General features: G+C 33.3%; 1 protein-coding gene across 1 annotated transcript in view; it reads right to left on the bottom strand.

Annotated features, from left to right (window-relative positions):
* Positions 1–222: 222 nt before the first annotated feature.
* The window catches only part of LOC102682720 (BMP/retinoic acid-inducible neural-specific protein 3), a 32,688-nt gene continuing 7,816 nt past the window's right edge, over positions 223–25,094 (bottom strand). Inside the window, exons 2-8 of the mRNA XM_015355439.2 lie at positions 21,846–22,131; positions 15,103–15,293; positions 10,157–10,347; positions 4,553–4,658; positions 3,426–3,662; positions 2,404–2,626; positions 223–1,685 (exon numbers count right to left, since the gene is read on the bottom strand). Of these exons, the coding sequence (XP_015210925.1) occupies positions 569–1,685; positions 2,404–2,626; positions 3,426–3,662; positions 4,553–4,658; positions 10,157–10,347; positions 15,103–15,293; positions 21,846–22,039 (2,259 nt within the window). The 5' untranslated portion in view covers positions 22,040–22,131 and the 3' untranslated portion in view covers positions 223–568. The remainder of the gene's footprint in view (positions 1,686–2,403; positions 2,627–3,425; positions 3,663–4,552; positions 4,659–10,156; positions 10,348–15,102; positions 15,294–21,845; positions 22,132–25,094) is intronic.

Here is a 25,094-nt window from a genome sequence, read left to right as displayed (position 1 = left end):
AAAGGCATATGTTTTTGTAAGGATATTGAATATACTGTACACTCACTATAATAATAACAGCTGGTGGACTTTAAGTCTTAATCTATAATAGCTCCATCTTTATACAGTACAATGTCTGAATATTAAAATGTTCCTAGTTTTACACATCTAAATCATGTAGATTACAAATCTACAATATCCATCTGCTCTAAAATGAATTTCTCAAATAACAGTCCCATAATATGTACTTGATATACTTTTTAATCGTGAATTATCTACAAAACTTTACTGACATCACTTTTATGTTCTCCCCATGATGGGAAGCACACATCAAGAGTAGCAACATACATATAAAAATTACAAATTCGATTTTAAAAGCAAAGTTTGCCATCATTTGGTCTCAATACTTAGAAATGACTGTGTTTCAGTGTTTTCTAGTGCATCAAGTATAGTTTATTATTTTTGTCTTCCGAATGTACCTGTCATTGGCCAGGAGCAGAAACAAAATCTCCATCATAGTGTGTAGTATGAACACACAGTTTAAATAAATGTGTTAAAATGGAGATTTTAATATGTGCTTACAATGTTGTTAACTACATAATTTTGTGGTTTCATAGTCCAGTGAGTTTGGCAACCTAGCGCCGAATGCCTGCAATGATGAGTGGATCCGGACCACCTCAGTGGTTGTTAGTTTTAGTCTATGTCGGAGAAGACAGGCAAAAAGGTCCAGACGCTGCTGTCCTGGGGGTGAAAGCTTATTCACACGGTCACGAATTTCCAGCAGTTGTAATAATGCAGAATCCTGTGATCCCAGAGTGTAGGGGTAATCCAACTGAAGAATCAGATCTCGAATAGCTTCAGGATCAAAGTGCATGCTGTAGCCAAAAACTCGGATGCTGTTGATTTTCATGTAGCCCAAGTTTCTTGATGAATCAAGAAATTCTAGAGGTTCATAATAAATGCTGTCACTGCTGTTGGCACTCTGTGTTTTCACCCTTCCTCTTAGGTAGATGTGAATGGTTTCAAAAAATGTTTTCCACTTGTTTCCAAACGTTAAGGTCCAGTTAAAGCACTCAAGGGGTAATTCAATTTTAGTCCGTTCCCAGTCTGGAAAGCTGTTCTCATTCACAGGAACATACCAGCTCTCTGAATGACTACCACCAAAAGGATTGACATATAATGAAAGTACAGGTTCTAGTGTGCTATTCTTGGTGAGGCAAATCTGCATGGAAATACCCAAAAACATGTGGACAAGGTTGGACTTGTACTTGTTGCTCTTCAAAGTTAGAAGCATCCGTTTCCTCCACGAGGGGTCAAACCAACTGTTGAGTCGCATTTCATTGCTTATAAAGATAGCATGGACCTCAAGCCTCCTGTCAGCTTTTTGCAAGAGGTATTTCAGTTCAAGATCTTGCAGGTCTGTTTCAAAACCCAAGTAATTTTCAGTTGAGTCAGCGACCAAATGTTTGCATGCTCCTTGGCTCAGCACATAACCAGAATTGCAGCTTCCACAGCGGGTGTGATTGTCTGCAGCACAAGTTGCACAAGCTAGACCTTCTCCTAGCATGCATGGAGTAGCCAGCTGGCAGGTGTTCTGACCATAGGCACAAATGCAGGTATGTGTTTCTTCAGAAAATAGTCCTAATTGATTATTTTCAGAGCAATACAATAATGATTGGAAATGGTTCAGCCAGTATATCTGGGGCCTAAAAAGATAAAATTAAATTTTCATCACTTTAATATGAAGTAAAATGAATGCACTGTAGATAATGTGTTACTATAGTTATAGTGGAGTCTGTCTTGTAACATTACAATGAGTGTTTGTTTTTAATTATACATTATTTTGTTTAAAACCACATCTCACAAAATATCCTCTTTCAAATGTATATTCCTGTAAAATATTTGATAGAATGTTATGCAGTTTAGTAACATATACTTTAAATGTTCCAAGGTCTGCTCTCTATCTTTCATGTCACACCTTTTTTTCAAATAATGAACAATTAAAAAAATATTGCCACCATTTTCTATACCTGAAGCAGATGAAAATAAAAGTGCACCTTGGATTACCTTTGTTCAAGTTAGTAAAGTTAATTTATGAGTAGTTTAAATGAAACATTTAGGATGTTTTTACAAAGAAATTGGACCTTCATATTTTAAATTTCAAACTATGAATGCTGTTCTCTCAACTAAAGTATAGTGTAATAATTTCCTTAACAAATAATCAAAATAATGTAAGTAATGTAATTAATTTGCATTACAAATTGCCAAATGTATCATTTAGGTAAATCCACAAATGTTCTTATCTTTTGTGATTTGTGTATAAATTCAGTGATATTCCACAGGAATAAAATGTGTAACAATAAACATTTGCATAAATTTATAATCTGTCAAGCTTTTAAATTTAGTGTGCTACATTGCACTAACCTTTCTCTTGGCAGTATGACTTGAGGTTGCTTCTGACATCTCTTACTCAGGCTGAAGATCTTGTATACCACTCTTTGAGCCCTCTTCAAGAGGCCCTTCATACTGTTTTCCAGCTGCTCATACCGACGCTGAAAACTGGTGTCCATTGACCACAAGTGGTGTATAGTTGAAATATTTAGGAAGTAGTTCTGTGGTAGCCTTGCAAGAAACATTTTGAACTCCTCTGAAAATCAAGGGGAAAAAAGTAAAACTGTGCTGTACTTATCAAAATAGAAGTTAGATGGTTGCGTGTATTGCCACATATCTAAATACATTTTCAAAAGTTAGTTTCATCATTAGGTACTGTATACACATCTTGTGGTTCTGAAGTAAGAATGGCTCATACACATCTCATCACACAAACAAAACCTACTCTACAACCACAAATATCCAGGATAACAGGACAGTTCTTTAATACTCTGGTTCATGTCTGCATTTGCATCCTATCTTGATTTCTAACCCAATACAGTAATTTTTAATCTTTTTGATATCCTCCATTGAGGAGGATAAAGCTCAAGCTTTATGCTTGAAATTATGGTTTTACTTACATTGTTTGCTCTAAAATTAAAACATTTTAATGCAAATGCACTTACCAATATTGAACAAAATGTACTGTGGTAACTACAGAATTAATATAGCAGGTTGACCTTAAGTGCCTAAGCATACTCATCCATTGGCTGCTATTACCTCAATGCTTAATGCTGGACTGGCAATAAACAAATGTTTTATGGAAGACTAATCATGCTACACATATGTTCCCATTATTATAATATCTATATATTTTATAAAGAGTTTCAGAATATTTATGTTACATGGTACGTCCGTTAACAGTTAAAAATGAACAAGTAATTTAATTCAGAAGCCGTGAAACTCAAAGCAACATTGAACATTAAATTAACCTACTTTTTAATTTTATTTTTAAATATGTATTACAGTAAAACATATATATATATATCATTTTTGTTTTGCTTCCATGTTATTACCTGAGTCCTCAAATTCTTTGTAAAGGGCACTCCAAGTTTCAGTAATTCGGAGTAAGCTTTCTTCCATTGCTTGAATATCCATGTAAGGACAGTTACAATCTGGGAACTTGTGATCACAATTGCACCAACAGTCATTATCCTGACAGACAAATCCTCCTTCAGAATTACAAGCAATGTAACTTAAAGCAGCTTGTACAAAGCGTTCTTGCAGGTAATCTGGCAAAAGCACTTGCAGACCTTATGAATAAAAAAAAGAAACACTTTTTTAAGTCAAATATGACGATGCATTACATAATTAGAGATGTTGACATTGTTTCCTTGGGCTGACTTTGATTTATATATTAAAATATATGTTTTTCTGTTTTTATTTTTTAGCATATATTTATAGAATTTTATAATCCAAGGATCTGAAACAACAAATTAATTCTACCTAGTTAAAATTTGGAGAGAATCTACTGTACCACATGTCAGCTAAATTGGCTTACACAAAGAAAAGAATAAGCAATATCAAAAAGTCATTTGAAACTGGCAATTGAATGACTAAATGTAGAGAAAATTTAAAAGTTCAGTTCTTGTAAAATTCCTGATAAGGTAGACCTTAGTATTAAACTCCAATTAGCTAAATCAGCATTAATTATGCACAAACTCAGGAAAGAACCTCTACCAGAAAAATAATTATTACAGCTCTAAATAGATTTACTGTTAGAAAACTTGAGTTTTGTGAATTTACTGAGAATGGCTGTGGACATTTAATGTACAGTATATTACATATATAGAGTATACTGTATTTGAATAACAGCTTTTTTCTATTTTGTTTTTTTGTGTCATTTTTCTCTTTTTTTGGTATTTTGTCACATTTATTTTGTTTATAATGCAATATAAAAATATTTAATGCAAAAACATTGTATTTTTACATTTTTCTCTGTATCTTGATTGTAAACAGAACCATAGCATGCTGATTCATGGTCTAACATAACTCAATTCATTCTCAAATATTTCAGTAGCCACAGTCTTTCTTTTCAGCAAGTGTTTACAATTTTATCATAAGGTGTAATTTACAGTAATTTTATTTAAATTAATAAAATTCTGAGCAATTAACAGTATTAATATAAAACCGCAACACCTACCTTGCAAATGAACTTTGTTTTCAGGACTCTGAACCAGAACAGAACTAACTGAATCTAGGTTGTCATAGTTACTGCATCCAAGTGGGCCTGTTCTAGTTTCCGTTACCTAGGTATAAAAGACGGTAGTGTTTTCTTAGATAGTATTGTATAACATTTACATACTGGGTTGTATCAACTGGAAAACCAGAAATGGGTTTTAATGCTCCTTATTGAAGTGCATAGGCAAAACAGCCCTAAGAAACATATTCACAAATGCAGTGTTCAGCTTACACAGTTACAAAAGCAGGGAATGTAGCACCCCTTGACTTGCTTACCACTTTTTCCCAGGAATGTTGGACACATGACATGCATACAGTATGTGATAGATACAGTGTAGGGAATAGGACATGGTATGAGCAAGACACTAAGACAATAATAAATGAACAGATGGAATTTAGAAGGTTTTTACAATAAAGTTAATCCCAAAGTTACACATACTGTAATTAATTCACCTTGATTAAGACTGGTGGATGCAAACTATACCCATCAGCACTGCATCGCCATTTCTTGTGGGCATTGTTGTTAGAGGAAACTATTATTATTTTGACTTTTGCAAATTCTGTATGCTGGAGGAAACTGGAACACCCAGAGGAAATCCACACAAACATAGGAAGAACATGTAAACTCCCTACAGATAGCACACCAGGAATTGAACCTAGGGCTCCAGCACTGCAAGGCAGCAATGTTAACCACTGCACCTCATCAGTAAGAGCATAAAAAGAATACTAGAAGAATAATGCTAAAAAATGAGTCTAATAATACACATTCTGCATTTTGCTTTGACTGTCACACACAAGGAGTTATACCTTCCCACTGAGCAATTCACCTTCCTTGTTCAATGGGGTTGCTTAATAACACTATCTCCCTAATGATAATAGTTGCACTGTGTAGAAAGATATTGAACATACATATGAGTCTAATTTTTTGTGCTTCAAACGGGTAATTTATTCCAGACTGTGGGCATTTTATCGATTGTAATTACCTCATTAAAATTTTTCTCTTGTACATACAGTACAAAGAGAGAGGCACACATTTTTTAGCTGTGTTCTTATATTTGCTGCTGTATAACATTTATTTTTTTTTACCTTCTTTGCATATATTGACTGACACATTTCAATTTGCTGTTCTAACACATTCTATCATGTTGTGATGACCTGTTATAAATTAGTGTAAAATGCATTGAAGTACAACTAATTGATTTACATATTTCATTATTCATATGGTAACACATTCTTATTAATTCAATGATGTTCCTTAGTTTAACCTTTTTAAACAACACTTAATCTAATGTGAGAAATACAAAGTACTTATAACGTCAAGCTGAAATGCTCGGAAAGGTTTGATGGCTGAAGCCTAAGCCTTAACATTAGTCCAATTCCTATTTTTCTCACAAGAATAGTTGAACTTCCAAAGTAATGGGCAAGATTTCCTGTGTACAGGTATGTCCTGTGTGTGTATCCAATTCACATGTTTAAGAAATAATATAACATATTATGCTGGTATTTTTTCCTACATATTCATGAGGATTTCATCTTGTTTTTATATCATTTTATGAAATTCAGTTGAAGTTAATTAATATAAAAGCCATCCTAATATTTTTTTTATCATCCTCATAGTGATTATTAAAAGGATGCAAAGCCCATTAAGTGTAAACAGACATATTTGATCATCTTACTAAATTAAACCTTAAATTACTCTCTTTTTTGATGTACCCATTGAGAAAGCTTTTCTCTCCAAATTGTTATTTTTTCAGACACTTTTATATTTAATTTAATTAGGATATAGTAATTATTTATTCTATCTTATTTGGCAGAAAAAAGCAGCGTGACAGATATACAGTACATTCTCTTGGTGTTTGGAGGATTTTTTCGAATTGTGTCCCTATCTCAGATTTATTGGTTACAATGTGAAATGTGGCTAAGTGACAAATAAACATTAAGAAAAGGAAAATCACCTCTTTTATTGAGGTGATTCATTATACCTAATAAAATGAACAGAACAATTCAAAAACCTTATTTGCTTTTCACCTTACTGACTAAATATGCTTACCTATAACACATTACAAAATCAGATGATAAATGTATTGAATACATTCGTCCAAAAACTTACCAGCCTTCCCAAGTAGTATTTATGCAGCCATACACATACAATATATTATTACAAATTTACGAAAAAAGAGAATTATCAGAAATGACAGAGAGGATTAATCAATAAGAAAAATAAACAATCATAACCCCCAGCTTACAAATTATTTTGCAAAAAATATATCTTATATAATGGTTTGTATAATTAGAGGAGCCTGAATTCTTTGCTCTCTAACACAATTTTGGTGAAAAGAGTAATTCAAGCACTCAACAAATATTTATTAACAATGACACACTAAACAACACACAACATTAAACATATATCTTAGGCTATTTACAAATTAGGCATCCCAGAGGTCTAAGTCCTGACCACTCACATAAATCCTAGGCTGTTACCAAGTATTCAACACTTATATGATGCCTACAAAAGCCAAAATAAGATAAAGCTGCCTTCTAAACTACACAGAATACAACCTGCAGTTAAATCTCTCCATCTGCGAACTTGGATTATACAAAGTGAATGGGATACTCATCTCCCTATTTTAAAATTGCACCCACTTTTTAACTGAGGAATTATTTTCAAAGGAAAATAATTTAGGAAAGCAAAATTACAGGAAAACAAAATTCCTAATGACAACAGAAAAGCAAGGTCTCTTGGTTCAATGGTTCAAATACTTTACTCTAATCTGGTCTTTATGGATGCTCAGGACAAGGAGCTATCTCCTTCTGTCTTCCTCTGCTGTGTCCTTTTCTCTTTCTCTTTTGGTCTGCCTGTTTTATGCTTTGTTCCTTGACTGTTGATGACAGCTAATCCATAACCCAGGACATAACTAAGGAATTTACTAAGGTAAACCAAGGTAAACTAATATTGCTTTGATCACTGAATCTGGGAACCTTGCATCTCAGCAAACATCAACTTGCTTGGTGTTACCCATTGTATCTAGATTCTTAAAGACGCATTATAACTACTATATATACATATAAAGATCATTTCAGTTTTAATTTTGTATTTATGATGTTAATTTGATTTTTCACTTTTTCTTCTCTGGCAAAACTAGTAAAGTTTAAATCAGACCACATAGGAGATGTAATATCAATTACTAATGAAATAGCATTAAACTATTTAAATAACTTCCCACAGGAAAGTGGAATATTACAACCTGTGCTTAATTTGTGCTGGAAGTCATTGGAAATGGGCTCTGGCATCTCAATTGTAGACAAACCACACTCTGGGACCTCTAAACACAATACAGGCACCAGAGGTGGGATTGGTGTCATAAGAAAGAGGCAGCTTATCTCTTATGTTGCCTCTGTAGGCAGTAAGAGTTTACTGCTTAGTATCTGTCTGGGGTTTTCTGGGTGACCAGAATGTTAGGTTTCTGAAATGCCTTGTCGGTAAATACTGTACATAGAGTAACGTGTTTGTTGTATGTTTTGTGGTGTGTTGTGTAGTTGGTGTCTTGTCATTGTAATAAATATTTGTTTAACCAAGTGTGCCTGGATTATTACTCTTTTCACCAAAGCTGTGGCAGAGAAAAAAAGAATTCACGTGCCTCTAATTACACCAACTGCTTAGGTATATTCTGGAAAAAGCACTTACAAGTTGGGGATTATGAGTAATTATTTCACTTATTGACTTAACCACTCCGTCCATTTCTGATTTACACAGTTTCATCACCCCCCATTTCCACCCACATGCAAAACCGTTAGCATTGATAATTTAATATAAAATGCTAATACATTATGAATATCAATTTTTTATATGTGAAATGTGGGTGGTACAGGGGTGAGCTGCTTCTTCCTAATCGCTCTAGGGTCTGACACTTCCTGTGTGATATTTGTATATTCTCTCAGGTTTGCATAGGATTTTTGTAAGTAGCTTAAGTAGCTCCCACCTTCCACAGACATGCTGGTTCGATTTCATTAGTTGTTCTAAATTCTCCCTTCCTCCATTGGTCTGTAATGGACTGGCATCCCGTGCAGGACAGTATGACAGGTTTGAGAGTATGGTATGAGAGGCCAATCTGAGACTCTCAAAAGCATTGGAACTTCTCTTGGTTGGTTGACTAACCTTTTGGTGTATGTTGGTGAGTTGGAGGTTTATTTATCAGGGTTGGGCACTTTGAGCTGACAGAAATTGAGATTTGAATGCAAGACTTGACAGTATACATTACAACAGCGTTTTCCCTCTACTTAAAAAGCACAAAATAAAAAAAAATACATTAAGACTACCCTATTTCCAACTCAGCAAGACAGCTAATTATACATCCATCCAGTTACTGTCTACTTGTCCTGGTGAGGGCTGCAGCAACTAATTATACCAATGTACAAACTGCTATTAGAGTCACTCAAATACATTTTCCTTTTCTGTTTTATATAGATTTGCAAATTTTTTTTTTTACTAGTGGTATTCCTTGTGCAGACATATCTCATAAAATGTATTTTTTATTTACCATTTTCACATTTTCAGGTGGCATGAAATACACTAGGGGGTGTGTTGAAAATATCCTTTATTGTTACCCTTATAGAGATCACAATCTGTTAAATTGTTGGTTAAAATAAATAAAATGATAAATAAATTAGAAGTATGTCCTTAATGTATTCAATGTTAATGCTAAATAAAAACCTCAATCAAAATGTCTCATAAGTCAACTGTGAGCTCAGCATAATATTAAAAAAACACGTATTTACTTAAGGTTAATAAATAAATACATTTTAAAAAAGATCTGTCATTTTACAAAATTGAACACCATAGAAAGGGTATGAATACCTTTTGCAAAACACTGCACATAAGAAAAAGTATTATAACTTCAGGAGATATTCCAACTTAGAAATTCCTTAACATTTTTTAAATTCACTACAGAAGGAACTCAATCAGTCTAGATAATTGTACCTCCAGGATGACTTTGAGGTAGACTGGCAGAACAATTTGAAAAATCCTAACAGTTTTCCTATCTGTCTGGTGTCTTGCCTGTGGATTACTTCCTTACTGCTATCAGTTTCTCCCCTTTTTGTTAAAAGCAAATTTTTATTACAAATGTATTCGACAAACTCAACAGCTGGCTCAAAAACTAGGTATGAACTGGTTTTGTAAAGAAAAAACAAGTATAGCGGCATTCTGTATTGCTGCGTGACAAGTAATCCATAGTTATATTAAAGCAAAAAAAATGTCCAAGTGTGAGGATTTACGGTTTGTAAATTACATTAATTGATTTTCAAACTTAAAATCGACTAAAGTTTAACAGTTTCAGTGGATTTTCTAAGTTTGAGCCACAGAAAGGTAAAGACAGCCACGAATGATCAGAAGTAGATTTTGCAAGAGGATTTTTCCCCCTTTTTTCTAAAGAAAGAAAATCAGAGTTAAGATCATTACAGTAATTGTGAAGGAAAAACAGGCTGTGGTAACCTGATTGGGAGGATCTTTGATTAATGCAAATCCAGGAAAAATCATTACTGATGTAAGCTCTACGCCAAAACATACCTTGATAGCAGTGGAAGCAATCTGAATGTGATGTAATTTACGAAGAGTACTCTCTCTGTCAATAAAATAGGAGGCAGCCAGCTGATGAAGAGTTTCTAGTGTGACGATGGAGCTGTTGCTGGCATAGTCATTCACATCTGCTCTCTTGCTCAGTTTTGTTTTGTCCACAAAGATGGTCAGTGCTTCTTCTCCTGCGTATGAAACTCAATGTCACCGATTTGTGTAAAAACAAATATCTCAAGAAAATAAATCTATTAATTACACGTCCATTATCACACAATGCAAAACACAAAGTATATTTTCTTGTAGACAATGATTAAGCCCAAAAGGGGATAAAGGTTTAACTTTTGAGCTGTCTAGGAACCTCATTAAAGACTGTAAGAAAATATTTATATAGTTGTGAATTTTTCAAAATTGTATTATACTGTATATTTTCCAAATATTATGGGTAATTTACAAATTACAGAACATAAACATAATCAGTACTGAGACAATGTTACTCAATTTGGGTGCAAAAACCTACTCAAATATGACTCTCAAAACCACTTGGACTAGGTAAGTAAGGTTAACACCAGTTAGAGTCTTAAAGGAAAAACTTCCCCAAAATGCTTGGCTGCCCAAAGAGATTATTGTGATATCTGATATTTTGTTGTGGGAGATGGTGTTCCTTCAAATTGTGATACATGGGGACTGTGACATATTACCACACATCTGTAAATAAATATAAAGGTCAATTTAGAGAAAACAATATAATAAATCGGTTTGTTTTTGAATTGTTTGACATGTTAGATGTACAGTATGTGTATGGATACTTCGAAAACAAAAAGAATGCCAGAGAATAAAACAATGTTCCTTTGTTAAATTATTCTATAGCCCTTCTTATCCATTCTCTTTTAATATGGTTACTACAACATAAAAGTTTTTCTTGTGTTCTTGTGTTGTGCTGGTACAAGGTGTCTATTCTTTGATAAAATTCCTACTGTATAATTGACCTTTATGAGTTATAAGCAGATAAAGGTTTTGTTATTTTCTAAAAAATAAACCCATTTGTCTTGGAAACTAAGATGTTCTTGTATATTCAGTATATTTCTCTATGTGAAGCTTTGATTGATGTTATGCCATGACCTTTGACAAAGATTGATCTGCTTATGGATGTCAAAAATGTAATATTTCTCTTTTTTAATAACAGTCCTTATGTTTGCTATAGATTTCACTTCAAACTACACTGATTAAACTTACTGTATACAGTATATTAAGGTAATTTTAAAAAAGCTGTTTTTTTGCCTATGTGCATAAAACATAAACAAGTTTTTTTTAATTATGAAAACTAAATATTGTCTACCAGATAATGCTAATGTTTTATGTATTTTAGTTTTAGTGTATTGTTTTTTTTCTATTTTACAGTATTACCCAAAGGTTCATATGATTTGTCTTTTCTAGATGAATTCTGAGATAAAGCAATAGTGATCACATTATATCCAACAGTATTTAATTTTTTATTCTAACTGCATTTCCAAAACAAAAAATATGCATGCATATAATTATAAACACAAGTTATGGTCTTTGAAGCACAATTATTCAGCAAATGATTTACTTTATATATTAAATATTAATATTTAATCAGTATTTTCCACTAAACTGTACACAGTTACTTTAATGTTTTTGAACACTTAACATTGTAGTGAGTAGCCATGAATATTTCAGATGAATTAACTCATTTTAAACAGAGGTGGATTTTGTCTACAACTATATACAGATGCAACCATCTAAAAAGCATGTATACATTTTGCATATTTGTGTATTTGCTGTATACTACTGTTTGTTCAGTATGCCGAATTTAGACCTTCACTTTCTCAAAGAAGATCAATAGGGGGCCATTGTATTTTGTAAGATATTATTGAATCAGTAGTTTAATTTATTTTCTTTTAGTATAATAATCATATTTATTGTAATTGTTATTATTATTTTAAAATGTATTGTGGCTGGATCTGTTAGATTGAAAGCTCTCAATTATTATAAAACTATGTATGGTACTTTGAAGTATAGTACTGTAATATTCATGTACTAGAAGCCTACTTCTGTAAATCCAGTTAATCTGGAAACATGTAACTAAAGGAAAAAACAATATAATAATGTTTCTGAATGTTATATAATATATTATATACTGTACCTGGTAGTGATATCTGAAAATAAGCAGTAAGGTACAGAATAGTATTCTTCCTTCTTCATAAACATTTTCTGCATCAAATTCTTTAACTTGGTCACTTGCTGTGGTTATTTGTGGAAGGTTTTAACATTACTCATTTTAACTACATTGAACACTTGCAAGGTTCAAATTACAAACAACAAACAACATATACTGAAATAAACTTAAGTTACATACTATAAGTCCTTATTTACCACCAAGGTTGGGCAGGACCAGTGATTTTAAATGCAGGGGGGCAAAGCCATCAGAATGGAAAAACCAAGTTGTGGTTTTAGATAATGTTCTTATTTTTTGTGTAGTACAAACTAAACAAAATACATATCAAAATACTAATTTAGACAAATTTATAATTAAATGTGTTGATTCCCTTTCCCTAGACGTTTTGTGGTTGTTTTTTATAATGTACTGTATAAAAATAAACCACTTTAAGTAAACACTCAAATCTGTTCATTTATTGTGTGCATTCTTGTGTTCCATCGGTCCACATTTTACCCAATCCCTTAAAGATTCAGTAAGCACAAGAGATTCTCTTTAAGAACCACAATTTCAACACAATGCTACAATATTCTCAACAAAATGTTTTTGATTAATAATATATTATATTTTGGTGCATTTCAAAGTAATTTAATATAAGTTTTCATTCAGCAATTTTTATTCATGCCATTGTTTTATTTTCAATTCCTCTGCAAGCAATTATAAGGGCAAAAATCTTATTCATTTGTTTCTATATACTGTATATTACATATAATTCTTACTCTCCAGTGTAATAGAAAATTAAATTTGCTCTCAAAAAAACATCACTAAGCAATGTAGTTTTTAATTTAACTTGTGGCATTTCATACATGAACTAAGAAACTACATTTCCCATACAATCAGTTGTCCAATTAGAGTTATGCAAGGCTGCAATAATGAGTAATGTGGGGAAAAAGAAAGTTTTCATTGTGAAAACATTTAAAACTGTGCCTGTTTAATAGTACTGTAGAGCCATTAATGTTACTGATACAACACATGTATGACTCACAATATTATGCAATAAGCAGTGAAATGGCAACTATATTAGACTTGTAATAACAGATATGGTTATTTTGCCACTAAAATATAGATACTGTATTAACAGTAATTACAACATAAAACAAAATTACTGGTTTTCTAATTACTATACTGTATACACACAGAATAATAATCATTTTTGTGTAAAGCATTTAGTGTTTGTAAAACTTTTTTTTAATAAACGTTATAAAAATATTATTACCATTGTTAGATTCCAAATCAAATTTGGAATTGTCACTGTGGTAATGACATAAAAAAAGCATTTTATATACAACATTGTTTGACCAATTGTTGTGGGTAGTATATGATCAGCATATGAAAGCACTAACACTAACAGGTTAATAAACATTAAATTTTATAGCATACTCTTTTTGCACCTCAGCACAAAATCTAAAAATAAATTATAATAAACTAACCCATTCATGATTTGATCAAGAAAAGCTGACATTGCAAAAACCTATTTGAGGTTTTAAGTGATCTGTTTGGGAATCTGGGAGTTTTAGTGTTATCTATTAGTTTTTTTAAAAAACATACAGTATATATATTTTTTTCAAGTTTTTTTGCATGAATATTTAACCTAGACTGACAGCACATAAGTGTGCAGCAGCACAGTGGTTGCAAAATGTAAGTCTTAATTGCACCACCAGGCAGGACTGCACAATTCTGTATTCTACAATTTGTCCGAAATGAACTAAAAAACTCATTCCTTAGCCGTAATTCAAATGTTTTTGTTGGTGTTAATTGTTCACTTTTATTTTTGGGGGGAGTGGGGTGACAAAACAATAACAAAAGAGACAACAAAGTGAGAAATTTAAGTTCAGGAAAGTCAGAGAACAAAGCAATATGTAATGCATTAGTACAGCTGTGTTTTGGGCATGAACTCACTTTTCTTAAAAGCAACAGTGTAGCCAAGAGGATTAAATAGTCTAAACTCACAGTGAGGCATAAGCTAATGGGTGCCCAATGTGGAGGTTGGGATTGGTCTAGAGTATTATAACTGTGAATGCTGGATAGGAATATATAAAGTCCTGTATTATACTTATTCAAATAGTTTACAACCATGGCACATTTTGTTGTTGGCTGCCTTTCCAAAATAAGCATTATGTGGGAGTGTGATGACATACAGTATGTACTGTAGCTCAATAATTTTCACTTATTGACGAATTTCATTGTGCATTATTGAGTTTCATTGTGCAATTGTGAAAGCATGTCTATAAAAAGCAAGGGATCTTTATATCTACTGTATTTATCATTGGCAGTATAGTATCTACCAATCTACTATATAGATTAAACTTGAATTGGAGATTTTAAAAGACGCATGACCACTTCACATATGTCGTTGCTTTAAAATTAATATACTTAAACCATAATGCTTATTTCCCTCATTGACATCAGTCATTTTAACATGAGTTATTTTGAGTAACATGAGTTATTTTATTTGTATAACTAGAATGAAAACAGAACTTATAAAAATCTATCCGTATAATTTTCTTTTTACACATCATAGGTGGGATTTTGTTGATCGCTTCTTTAATTTTACAGTTTTGTTGCTAATTTAGTTTTTTTAGGTTGGATTTAAATTTTGTTGCATGTCAAACTCCATATCCTCCCCATTTCATTTTTATCCTAGTACAATAAATCTATATTTCTACTTAATTGGAATTTTTATCATTTGCAAAACTGATTATACCTCCTAATGTGGCTGACATTAAGAAATGGGTTCCATATTTCTTTATGAGATTTTCAATAATCAGTTGAAGGCTTGGTCTGCGTCCCAGCAGCCTGATGTTTCTTATTAACTCAGGGGCAAGAGGTAAAGGTGAGCCAAGAAAATCTCTTCTCTCAACAGCCAGGTTATGCACTTTCCATCGTCCAAACTCTCTGCAAAGAAAGAATCATTGTGATTAAAGAAAAAAAATGTGACCAAATAAAACATTACTGATAATCCTTATTTGTATTTTTAGCAAAAGTATTGCCAGCAGCAGGAACAATGACTACAAACACTAATACAGTATATTAAACATCACAAAAGGTTTCTTTTGAAAACTGAAAGCTTAGCCTAAACAGGTAGGTAACATTCAAGTACAGTAAGTTCCTAACAGAAGAAAAGTAAAAAAAAATAAAAAGGTCTATTGATAAAAATGATACCATTTTCTATAAATAATTTATTCAAGAACAAAATATTGCTGGAAAACACACAAATCTGACCTGTAACACGGGAACAGAGGTTAAAACCTTAACGGGACCAGGCGCTTCCAGGTCCCGGACTCGCATGATACGGAAATCAGATACAGAGCCCGGATGAGCGTCAGCGCCTGGCTTTTAAGGTGGGCTGGGAATAGGGAGAAGGTGTATAGAATAAAGTCTTGAGTGAAAGGGCTGGAGCACCCTTAAGGAGGGGGGACTAATATCGTGACAGTACGCCCCTCCTTTTCAGTGCGGCTCCGAAGCCCTAAGAAAAAAAAGGGAAAGGAAAAAAAAACAATGGAATCCAGGCTGCCAGGGTGCCGTCCGCGGGGTCCAGGTGTTGGCTCTGCATTCTGTAACGAACAGTTCTTTCCGGACCCTATGCGGACGACACAGTCCGACGGAGTGGGGAAACACTGGGGAAACGTCATGCAGGAAAACAGGGCTGAAGACAGGGGGGCGTGTCCAAGGTGCGCTGGTGCACGGGGGAGGTGTGGCTGAGGCGAACAATCCAAAAGAGAAGTCCTTAGAGTATCCAAAACGCAAGGATAAGTCCAAAACCAGGAGATCCATCAGAACAAAGAATTAAAACCACGAAGGCCGGGTCGGAACTGGCGGACGGGGAACAGGAACGGGAACAGAGGTTAAAACCTTAACGGGACCAGGCGCTTCCAAGTCCCGGACTCGCATGATACGGAAATCAGATACAGAGCCCGGATGAGCGTCAGTGCCTGGCTTTTAAGGTGGGCTGGGAATAGGGAGAAGGTGCATAGAATAAAGTCTTGAGTGAAAGGGCTGGAGCACCCTTAAGGAGGGGGGACTAATATTGTGACAGGACTTAAGTTAAAAATTACAGAAGTTTGTAAAAAACAATCTGAAACTAAGTGTAAATCTTTAAGTGAGTATATCATCTCATTTAAAAAGCTTTCTCATGATAAAGACTGTTGGTAATCACTAATAATTGATCATTGCTTATGTAATAATATAAAGAAGCGTTTTAAAATGTTAAACATTTTTCTCAAAAGTTTTAAAGCTTGATTAGCAAGCTTATAATTTTTAAGTTCATATCATACTGTACTTATATTCTGTGATCATTTCTATTAGGTTAGTTATTCAGTTATAATGGAAAACTGAACTTGCTACTGTGTACATAAAGACATTTTGATACAGTCATTTATGGGGGCACTGCAATACTGTAAAACCTCCAATTTATACCACAGAATAGATTAAAATTCCAGGTATGTTTAGTGCATCATTGTCAATCCATGAACAACATGAACCGACCCTTTTACATTGTAACAATTGTAACAATGTAACAATTCACGCTTGTGAATCTCTTTTAGTATGATAGAAATATTGTTCTTAGTCGTAAAACCATATTTTACACATATTGTAACTTAGTCTCATCAATACATTGATTTATTTTCATTCGTTCACATTATTGTATGTAAGTCTTAAATTCTTCATGAAACACTTAACAATATTATAATTTATTACAGTACATTTCATGGCAAGAATTTCTTTCTTTTTATTACATTGTCATACTGAAATGCTCTAATATAAAAATGACGGTGAGATGCAAAATGTAACCAGATTGTAGTTTGTGCCTGAGCTATGAAAAATATTCTCAAGAACAGATTTTTTTAAATCATTAGTTGTTCACTCACAGCAGAGCCTCATTGTAAGTTAAAGCCTTTTTCTTTCCTACTGTTTTAAACTGAAGTTTCCCACAGAATTATTTAGTATATTTTATTGTAACTGAGAAATGCTTTCATTTTTTACAATCTCAGGTAAAATTGTAACATTTAGAACATATTATATCTAGTAAACAGAATTTTGTGTTTTTGACATTTATTTGAAATACATGGCTAAAAGCAAATTCTTGTTTTTTCACAAGTACAAAGCTGGACAATATTATCATATGACAAATAATGTTCCGGGAAAAAGAATTGGGCAGTAATTGGGGTTAAGGACTCAGTATTGGAAGGTTGAGGGTTCAAAGGGACACTTCTTTTATAGTCTATACAAGGCAGTTCCAACACAACGCTTCAAGTAAATGTACAGCTATGTAAACTGGTATGAGGTAGTTTAAACTTATAGATAGAAATATGGCCATAATAGATAATTCAATAATATTTAATTTTATAGATACAATTGGAGACATCACCAACAAAGAGTAGTTTTGCCTATACTTCCTTAAGGGCATTTTAAGTATTGAAAGGTTCTTCTACATGACCAAGGCAGTGTTCATGCTAATCTAACTGGGAGCATGATGGAAATGTAAGATAAGCTCTGCATACTTTTGAATTATTTTTGTAATTTCAGCATACACACTAAGCTCTATTTCTGAAGCAATAAAATAAAATATTAAAAAAGACAGATGTGTGATTTATTAAACACTTGGTCAAGTTGGGTTTAAAAAGAAAAAAGATGGCAGGTTAATTACAAAGCACAAAGTTGTGGGCCACCTTGATTTCTGTTCTGTACAAGCAGACACATTCTAGAAATACAGATTGCGCACTTCAATAAAGCATTCTCAGATTTTTAACTGATTCAATTTGTTTGTAGTAAAGGAAAGTGCGGCACATAAATGATGTGTAAGTGCAAATTGAAACAGTAAATCCCCCTCTATTATATGCTCCTTCAGTTACCTGGCTATGATAAGCTCTGCTTGTCTTATCTTAACCCCTGAGCAGGCTCAGCAGCATCTAAGGTTGTTCTACAATAAAACGCTTTTGCAGCTGTTCTTAACCTGTCCATTCCGAATAATGACTTTTCATTTAGAAGAGAATACAGAATGATTTTTAAAAAATAAATATTTACCACAAAGAAAGATAAACTACCACAATATTTATACTTTCTAGTAGTCTTAGTACAATCAAGGGAACAGTTAGAAAATTGAAAGAGGAATGAGTCAGCTCATTGTGTTATGGCTACTTCTTTGTTGCTGTTAAATACCATTAAAACTGTGAAAATAGGCATGTGTACATTAACTGTTCTGATACAAAAGCATATGATGTAATGGAAAATTGTAACTTATTTGTAAAGAGAAAGAAACTCTGTAGGAGAACTTTGGTGTCAAAATAATATTGTCACCTGTAATATTTCCAAATTAGCATTAGTCAAAAATAAGTTATATTGTAATGTCAAGTCTTAAAAGTCTAAAAATAGAGTTGTAAAAACTATGTACACCACAAGTATCATCCATGCATGGCAGTTTTATTACCACATGGTAGTACAATCTTGTCAGATCTCAATGCCTAAAAAAGGCTGGAACTAGCCATTGAGAAGGACAAGCAAGTTGTTGGAGCAAGTGGTTTTGTTGGACCAGTGAGTGGTGCTTTTCCCTTTGGACAACCTCTGCCCCATTGTGGTGACTGTTAGGAGATATCATCTTTCAGATGAGACACTAAGGTGGGGTCATAGATATTTGGTCACTCAATATTGCAAGTCACTTTTTGGAACCTCTGGCTAACACCACTCTGGTGCTGTACATTTTGGACTTCCTTAAGCTCCTAATTCAATTGGTGAAGTAATGTCTTGCCTCTCTATCTGATCTGGTCTGTGTAGATAAGGTCCATTAGTCAGGTAGTCAATTTTGAGCAAAGATTCAACCAAGAAAACCAAGGAGCATTCAGAACAAATCAGGCATAGAGTTGTAGAAAGGCACAGAGAAAGAGAGAGTATAAAAACACCTTATAGCCATCCAAGTGTCACGGACGTCCAAAGGGACAAACCGTGGGGAGCAGGAGAGCGGAAAAAGACCCATATGCGTAGCGGCGAGACGGGGAAAAGGCCCGGGCTCATAGTGCAAAGAGTTCAGGAATGCCGTATAGAAACCTATGCCCTCAGGGAGCGGACGTGGGGCGCCCTGGTGCTAGGCGGTTCTCAGGACATCCGAACGTCAATGCTGAGCCCGGACAGAGTGCAAGACCTGGAAATATATAGCCCAAGGAAGAGAGGGACAGGAAGGACAGCAGACCGGAAACTAGGGACAGGACAGAGAAGGAGCGCCCTCTGGCTGCAGAGGGCGTGACACGAAGGAGGAGACTCATTAGCGATGCTACTTTGAGGCCAATTATGTTAGAGTTGGAAGTACATGTCCATAAGTCAAAAATATCCCACAGTACTCCCCAAAATGTCAGTATGTACTGAAATATAGCAGTATCTGAAATGATGCATGAAGTTTGCAATACAACATTGAAGTGACACTGCAAACGACAAACTTTTACCTTATATGTCTATATTCAAAGCCTTACATGTATCAAAAAGCCAACAATCACATCACAAAGTCAACATCATCCTTACTAACAAATCAAATATAATGGAGGCAGCATTATTATTAATAAAAGCAGTTATGTTAAAAAGCTGCTGCCCATTTTTGTCAAGGCATGTTAATGTCCTTTGATAGTCCTGACTGTGTTGTCTATCAATGATACCTAACCAAATACACGGACCTTGAGCAAAGTTCACTGAATATCAATTGCACCATCCCAATATACAAAGTTGACTTTTGACTGTGATTGCTGCCACTTCTGTAAGTATCAAATCAGGAAAGGTGAATGTTTAATCAATAAAATAATTTAGTCATTATTTTTTTCTTTGCTGTGTTTGTTAACATTAACCTTTGGCGACCCATAAAAATATTAAGCTTGAGCCTTCAGGTTTTGGTTACAAATATTCACTTAAAAAAATAGTGAGTTTTAGAATAAAAGAGAATACATTTTTTGAATGTGATGAATGCGTACTGTATGTACAATATACATTTAACTCATTAATTAATTCTTTGCCAACGCCTACTAATTCATACAAGGTGCTGTAAACAAAACAAGCAACGTAAGTCCAATAGAAATACAATCCCTTATCACCTTTATATGTCATTAAATAATATTGAATCACACTGTTAAATCTTATAGCTAGAGAGTTTAATGCAGTATTTACACAATTATTCTTGAGGGGATTTTTTTGGCCACTTTGCAATCACAGATCCCATATTTTTATTCCTGCTGAATGCACATATCAATATTATATGAGAATGAATGACATATCTTGAAAATTGCCATTCATATTAAAAGAGACCTACATGAAAAGAATATGAAATATAGTCAAACAACTACCTTTCTGCGTCGCTAATATATTCAAAGTCGTTGCTATGTCATGCATTGCCAAATAGTGATGTGTAACCACAAGGCAGCTGTGAGTGCCTGCACCAGAATTGTTATAAAAGTATTTGGGTGATTCTTTAATCCAAAGCTACTTAATTGTGTATCCATTTAGAGCAAGGCATTTTACAATCCAATATAATCTGATCCAGTACAATCTAAATGAAGTATTTTACTCAAGGGTACAAATGCAATGTCCCACCCATGATTTGAACCTGCAACCTCCTGAGTAGACTTTAATGTTTTGACTACTGTACATAAGCATTGAAAATTTTATAAATTATAAAGATGGCACAATATATTAAAGTTATGACAGAAAGAAAATAATTTCACAGTATTTTGTGAAAAAGCAAAAGATACAGTATCATACTTAGTTTCTTATACTGTAATTATTTAAAAAAATAATTAGGAGAGATAATGGTGCACAAGGTGCATACAAGTACACAACTTCATTGCATTAATTTAGTCTGGTTATTGTTTTATACAGTAACAATACCTGTTTGGGTATTTAATAGGATAAATGTCAATAATAAATGAGTACATTTGCTGATTTCATTATAATAAATCAAGAGGACATCACCGTCTTTCTTAAACCCAAACCTGTCTGGACCAAGCTACGAATATGGCAACTCTAAAATAATTTTCTTAGGATTGTACCTACTGTAATTTAGATACCTTTTAATATTAAAAACTTCACAAAACTCAATAAAAGTATTCAGCTGGCTGAAAATATGGACATGACTCTCTTTTCTAGACCTTCAGTTTGCTAATCTTATGAGAGATATCTGTCATTATTATGAATGCTTCCAATGGATTATATTGTTACAGTTGTTTCAATACCAACACTCACTAATTTCCACCGAATGTATTTTGACAACATTCAGCATTGTGTGTAATGTTATTTGAATGCTCATTTATGACAAGCTTGCTTTTCAAAAATGTTTAAGTTTATGAATTACTTGTTATTGACAGATCTTCAACCAAAGATACCCCCATTAGTCTTTTATGATTCGTTCCAATCCTTATGCCACAAAAAGTCATGAGGAACCTCAATATTCTTCTTTTCCTCGTCCTCCCTACTCACCTGTATATTTTGTATCTCGTAGAGAATCCTTGTCGGTTCCTTTCGACAAAATCTGTGTATTCCTGCGTGTGGTGGAAAGGTCCTTTGTCTGAAAGGAGCCAATCAAGGGGACCGCTAGCATGCTGATCTGAAAGCACTGCAGCAGCTAAAACCCAGCAATGGAGGCTCAGTGTTATCCACTCCCATAGAGCCATCAGAGAGAGCAGTTCAGCAACAGCACTGTACCACTATATCATTTCCCCACTGGTAACTTGGAATCTTCATTTTTTCTGATCTCCCTGCACACCTAGGTGAAGACACAAATTAAAGCACAACAAGCAATTAGAGAATAACCCCCACAGAATTCCTGTTCCTTCTATTTTTTTAAAGGACTGCGAACAGTTACTGAGCCATTGCAAGAAAAATAAAAAAAATAAAACTGTCCACTTTATACCAGTTCATTCTGACCTACAGTTTACAACTGCCTGACACATATGTACTCATATGAAACTATTCAGATTTGTTAACACTTAATTATTTTGTCCATAAGAAACAAGAAAGTGCTGTGAATCCATACAGTATCAGAATGAACATTACAGTAAGTAAACAGAAATGAAATTATAAATGCAAAATTTACTTGTGGAAGGATTATTTGGAAGTGTTTATCCTTACTGTGATTTTTAAGTTCTAGAAACATTTCAAGCTCTAAATATGTTGCAGATTTTCCTTGACATCTTTTGGGGAAGAATGTGGCTATGTTAAGATTATATAAATAATAAGATTAAGATGGTAATAGGAGTTTCTGCTAATCTAGAAATTACTGTATATACTGAGCATCAATTTATTATTGAAATTCCCTAAATATTTATGTTAAAATAAATTAAATTTGAAATCTCAGCATCACACTGACAAGCAAAATGATCTTCAAATCCTTAAGAAAACATCAGTACATCTGTACATTTTTTATTAAATACAATCTCAAATTTATAAGATTTCTAGGCAATATACCAATCATGTATTTATTTTTTCAATATGTAATGTTTTAAGTTTTTTTTCTTCTTTACAGATTTGTTCTTTATACATACAAGCTGAAAGGTGACATTATTGCATAATGTCAATATTGACATTATTTCAGCTAATTTCAGCTTCCTTTCAGCTAGTGACTACATTGAAACTCACTTTTTTAAGCATATATGTTTGTTTTCATGCTTCAGGGTTGTTGATTATATATTTTTTTCATATGAACCAAGTACATTATTTTCAAAACGTTTAGGACAATAAAGAATGATGTATTATGTGTAGTATGGGAAAGAAGTGTCTTTTTACCATCAAAAAAGACTTGAATAGCTCCACTAAAAGTACTCAAAAATAATTACATTCAGTTTTGATATGACCTTGAGGTATTCTGAAAAAATATAATAGGGACAGGATCTTCATATTAAGCTTTATCTTTGTGAAAGAAAAAAAACATGATATGAAATGATGTTTTGAGGGTATTTCCCAATGTGACATTCAGTAGGAAATTAGTTTTGTATATTCTGCTGCCTATGCAGAAAAAGTAATCATTTGGCCCCATTATCTCCTATTAATCTTTTCCACTTACAAATCACTACAGTACATCAAGGTAAACTTGTTCACATACAGTACATGTACATAAGGGAAAAGCAATAATGTTACATTGCAATACATTTTTTTTAAACTACAGCAGTTATCCTGTACATCTGAGGGTTACCATGGCTTAACGCAAAGCAACTAAAAGGCCAGTCATCTCTTCACTACAGTTCAGTAGACTGATTTTTTAAAATCAGCTCCAGTTTCTAAAGCCTTAAACATAAGCACAATTGTGTAGTAGTTTAAAGCTTTTGCTAAAAATGTTCCCCAAAATGCATATCTTTCTGCAAACATGCTTACCAATAGTCGTAATAGAAACAAGCTGCACTGACATAATCAGACTTAATTTGTTTGGATGTTCCATTTTTATTCCAGTTTTTATTGCATATGTGCAACAGGAAAAAAAATGTTCTCATCAACATTCAAGTAATAAAAGCTTGTAGCTTAAACACTATGAATTAATCAGTATCAATTAACTCACTAATTATAATAGGATACTTAATCATCACGAAAGAGATTCTTCATCAAGTCCTAAAACAAATTTACCTGGAAATTAAATCTTTTTTTACAAATAATATTGTGAATATGTTCAGAAAGATACCCGATCCTACCTTTTCTAGCATGTTTTTTTATATATACAGTATGTTATTTGAAGTCTCAGTAGTTTAAGAATGCTGTCATGTTCCAGTCCACTACCTGTTTGCTAGAGCTTCTCAAGTGAAAGCCTTGGTCTATGTTATAAATCTACATTATATTTCTTTTCAAACATTCCTCCAAAAAACAACAACAACTAAATAATCATTACCACAAAGTAAAGCATTTTAGTAATAATTACCGATTAAATGGTAAATTTGACGATAACCATTGTATCACCCATGTGCACATATCCATTTGACATTATTGCTATTCATAGCAATGAAAAAAGACACACATTTTAAGCAAATGGCCATTGAAGTGAAAAAGCTTATTCCCTAGACCTAACAGCAATAATAATGACCCGTTACATTCATCAAGCAACATTGAAAACATAAAATTCCAAATGAATAGGAAACTTATCAATTTGTCCTTCTACAGTTAACAGAATATTGTTTTAATATTTCTATGGAGCACACACTGTTTTTGAATACTGTTCTCAAGGAGGGATAACTAACTTACAGCATATTCAATAGTACAGTACACTGGTATGAATGACTGATTATCTAAGGATATACAAAAATCATTATCTTGGATAAAGATAGATTTTGCACATAGACAGATAACTCCTAACAATGATGCTGTTTATTCCATGCAGTATTGAATTTTGCATTAAGTAGTATTCAGTCAAATGGCTGTAGTATCAAGATCTAATTGCTTGATACCAAACTAGGTCACAGCAATGCAGGATTTAACAATACAGTATGAACCTTTCTAGATATATTGACCAAATCCTAAGAAGTTTAGATTGTACGCAGGGGATATTGTAAAAAATAAAATGATAACAATGATAATAAGTGATATACAATATAAGCACAAAATCATTCCAGTATGTTATTAACACTATCTTAACTTTAATAATCAGTGTTTAGTACCACCTACACTGTAATGCTCTGCTGCAATTTTAAAGAATAGTTTTAGTTCGATATACTGTACAAGCAAGTTAAGGCAGTAAAATATTAGCTA

The sequence above is a fragment of the Lepisosteus oculatus genome, chromosome 9 (genome assembly GCF_040954835.1).
Source record: "Lepisosteus oculatus isolate fLepOcu1 chromosome 9, fLepOcu1.hap2, whole genome shotgun sequence".
Classification (NCBI taxonomy): domain Eukaryota; kingdom Metazoa; phylum Chordata; class Actinopteri; order Semionotiformes; family Lepisosteidae; genus Lepisosteus; species Lepisosteus oculatus.
This window is presented reverse-complemented; position numbering and strand designations above follow the sequence as displayed.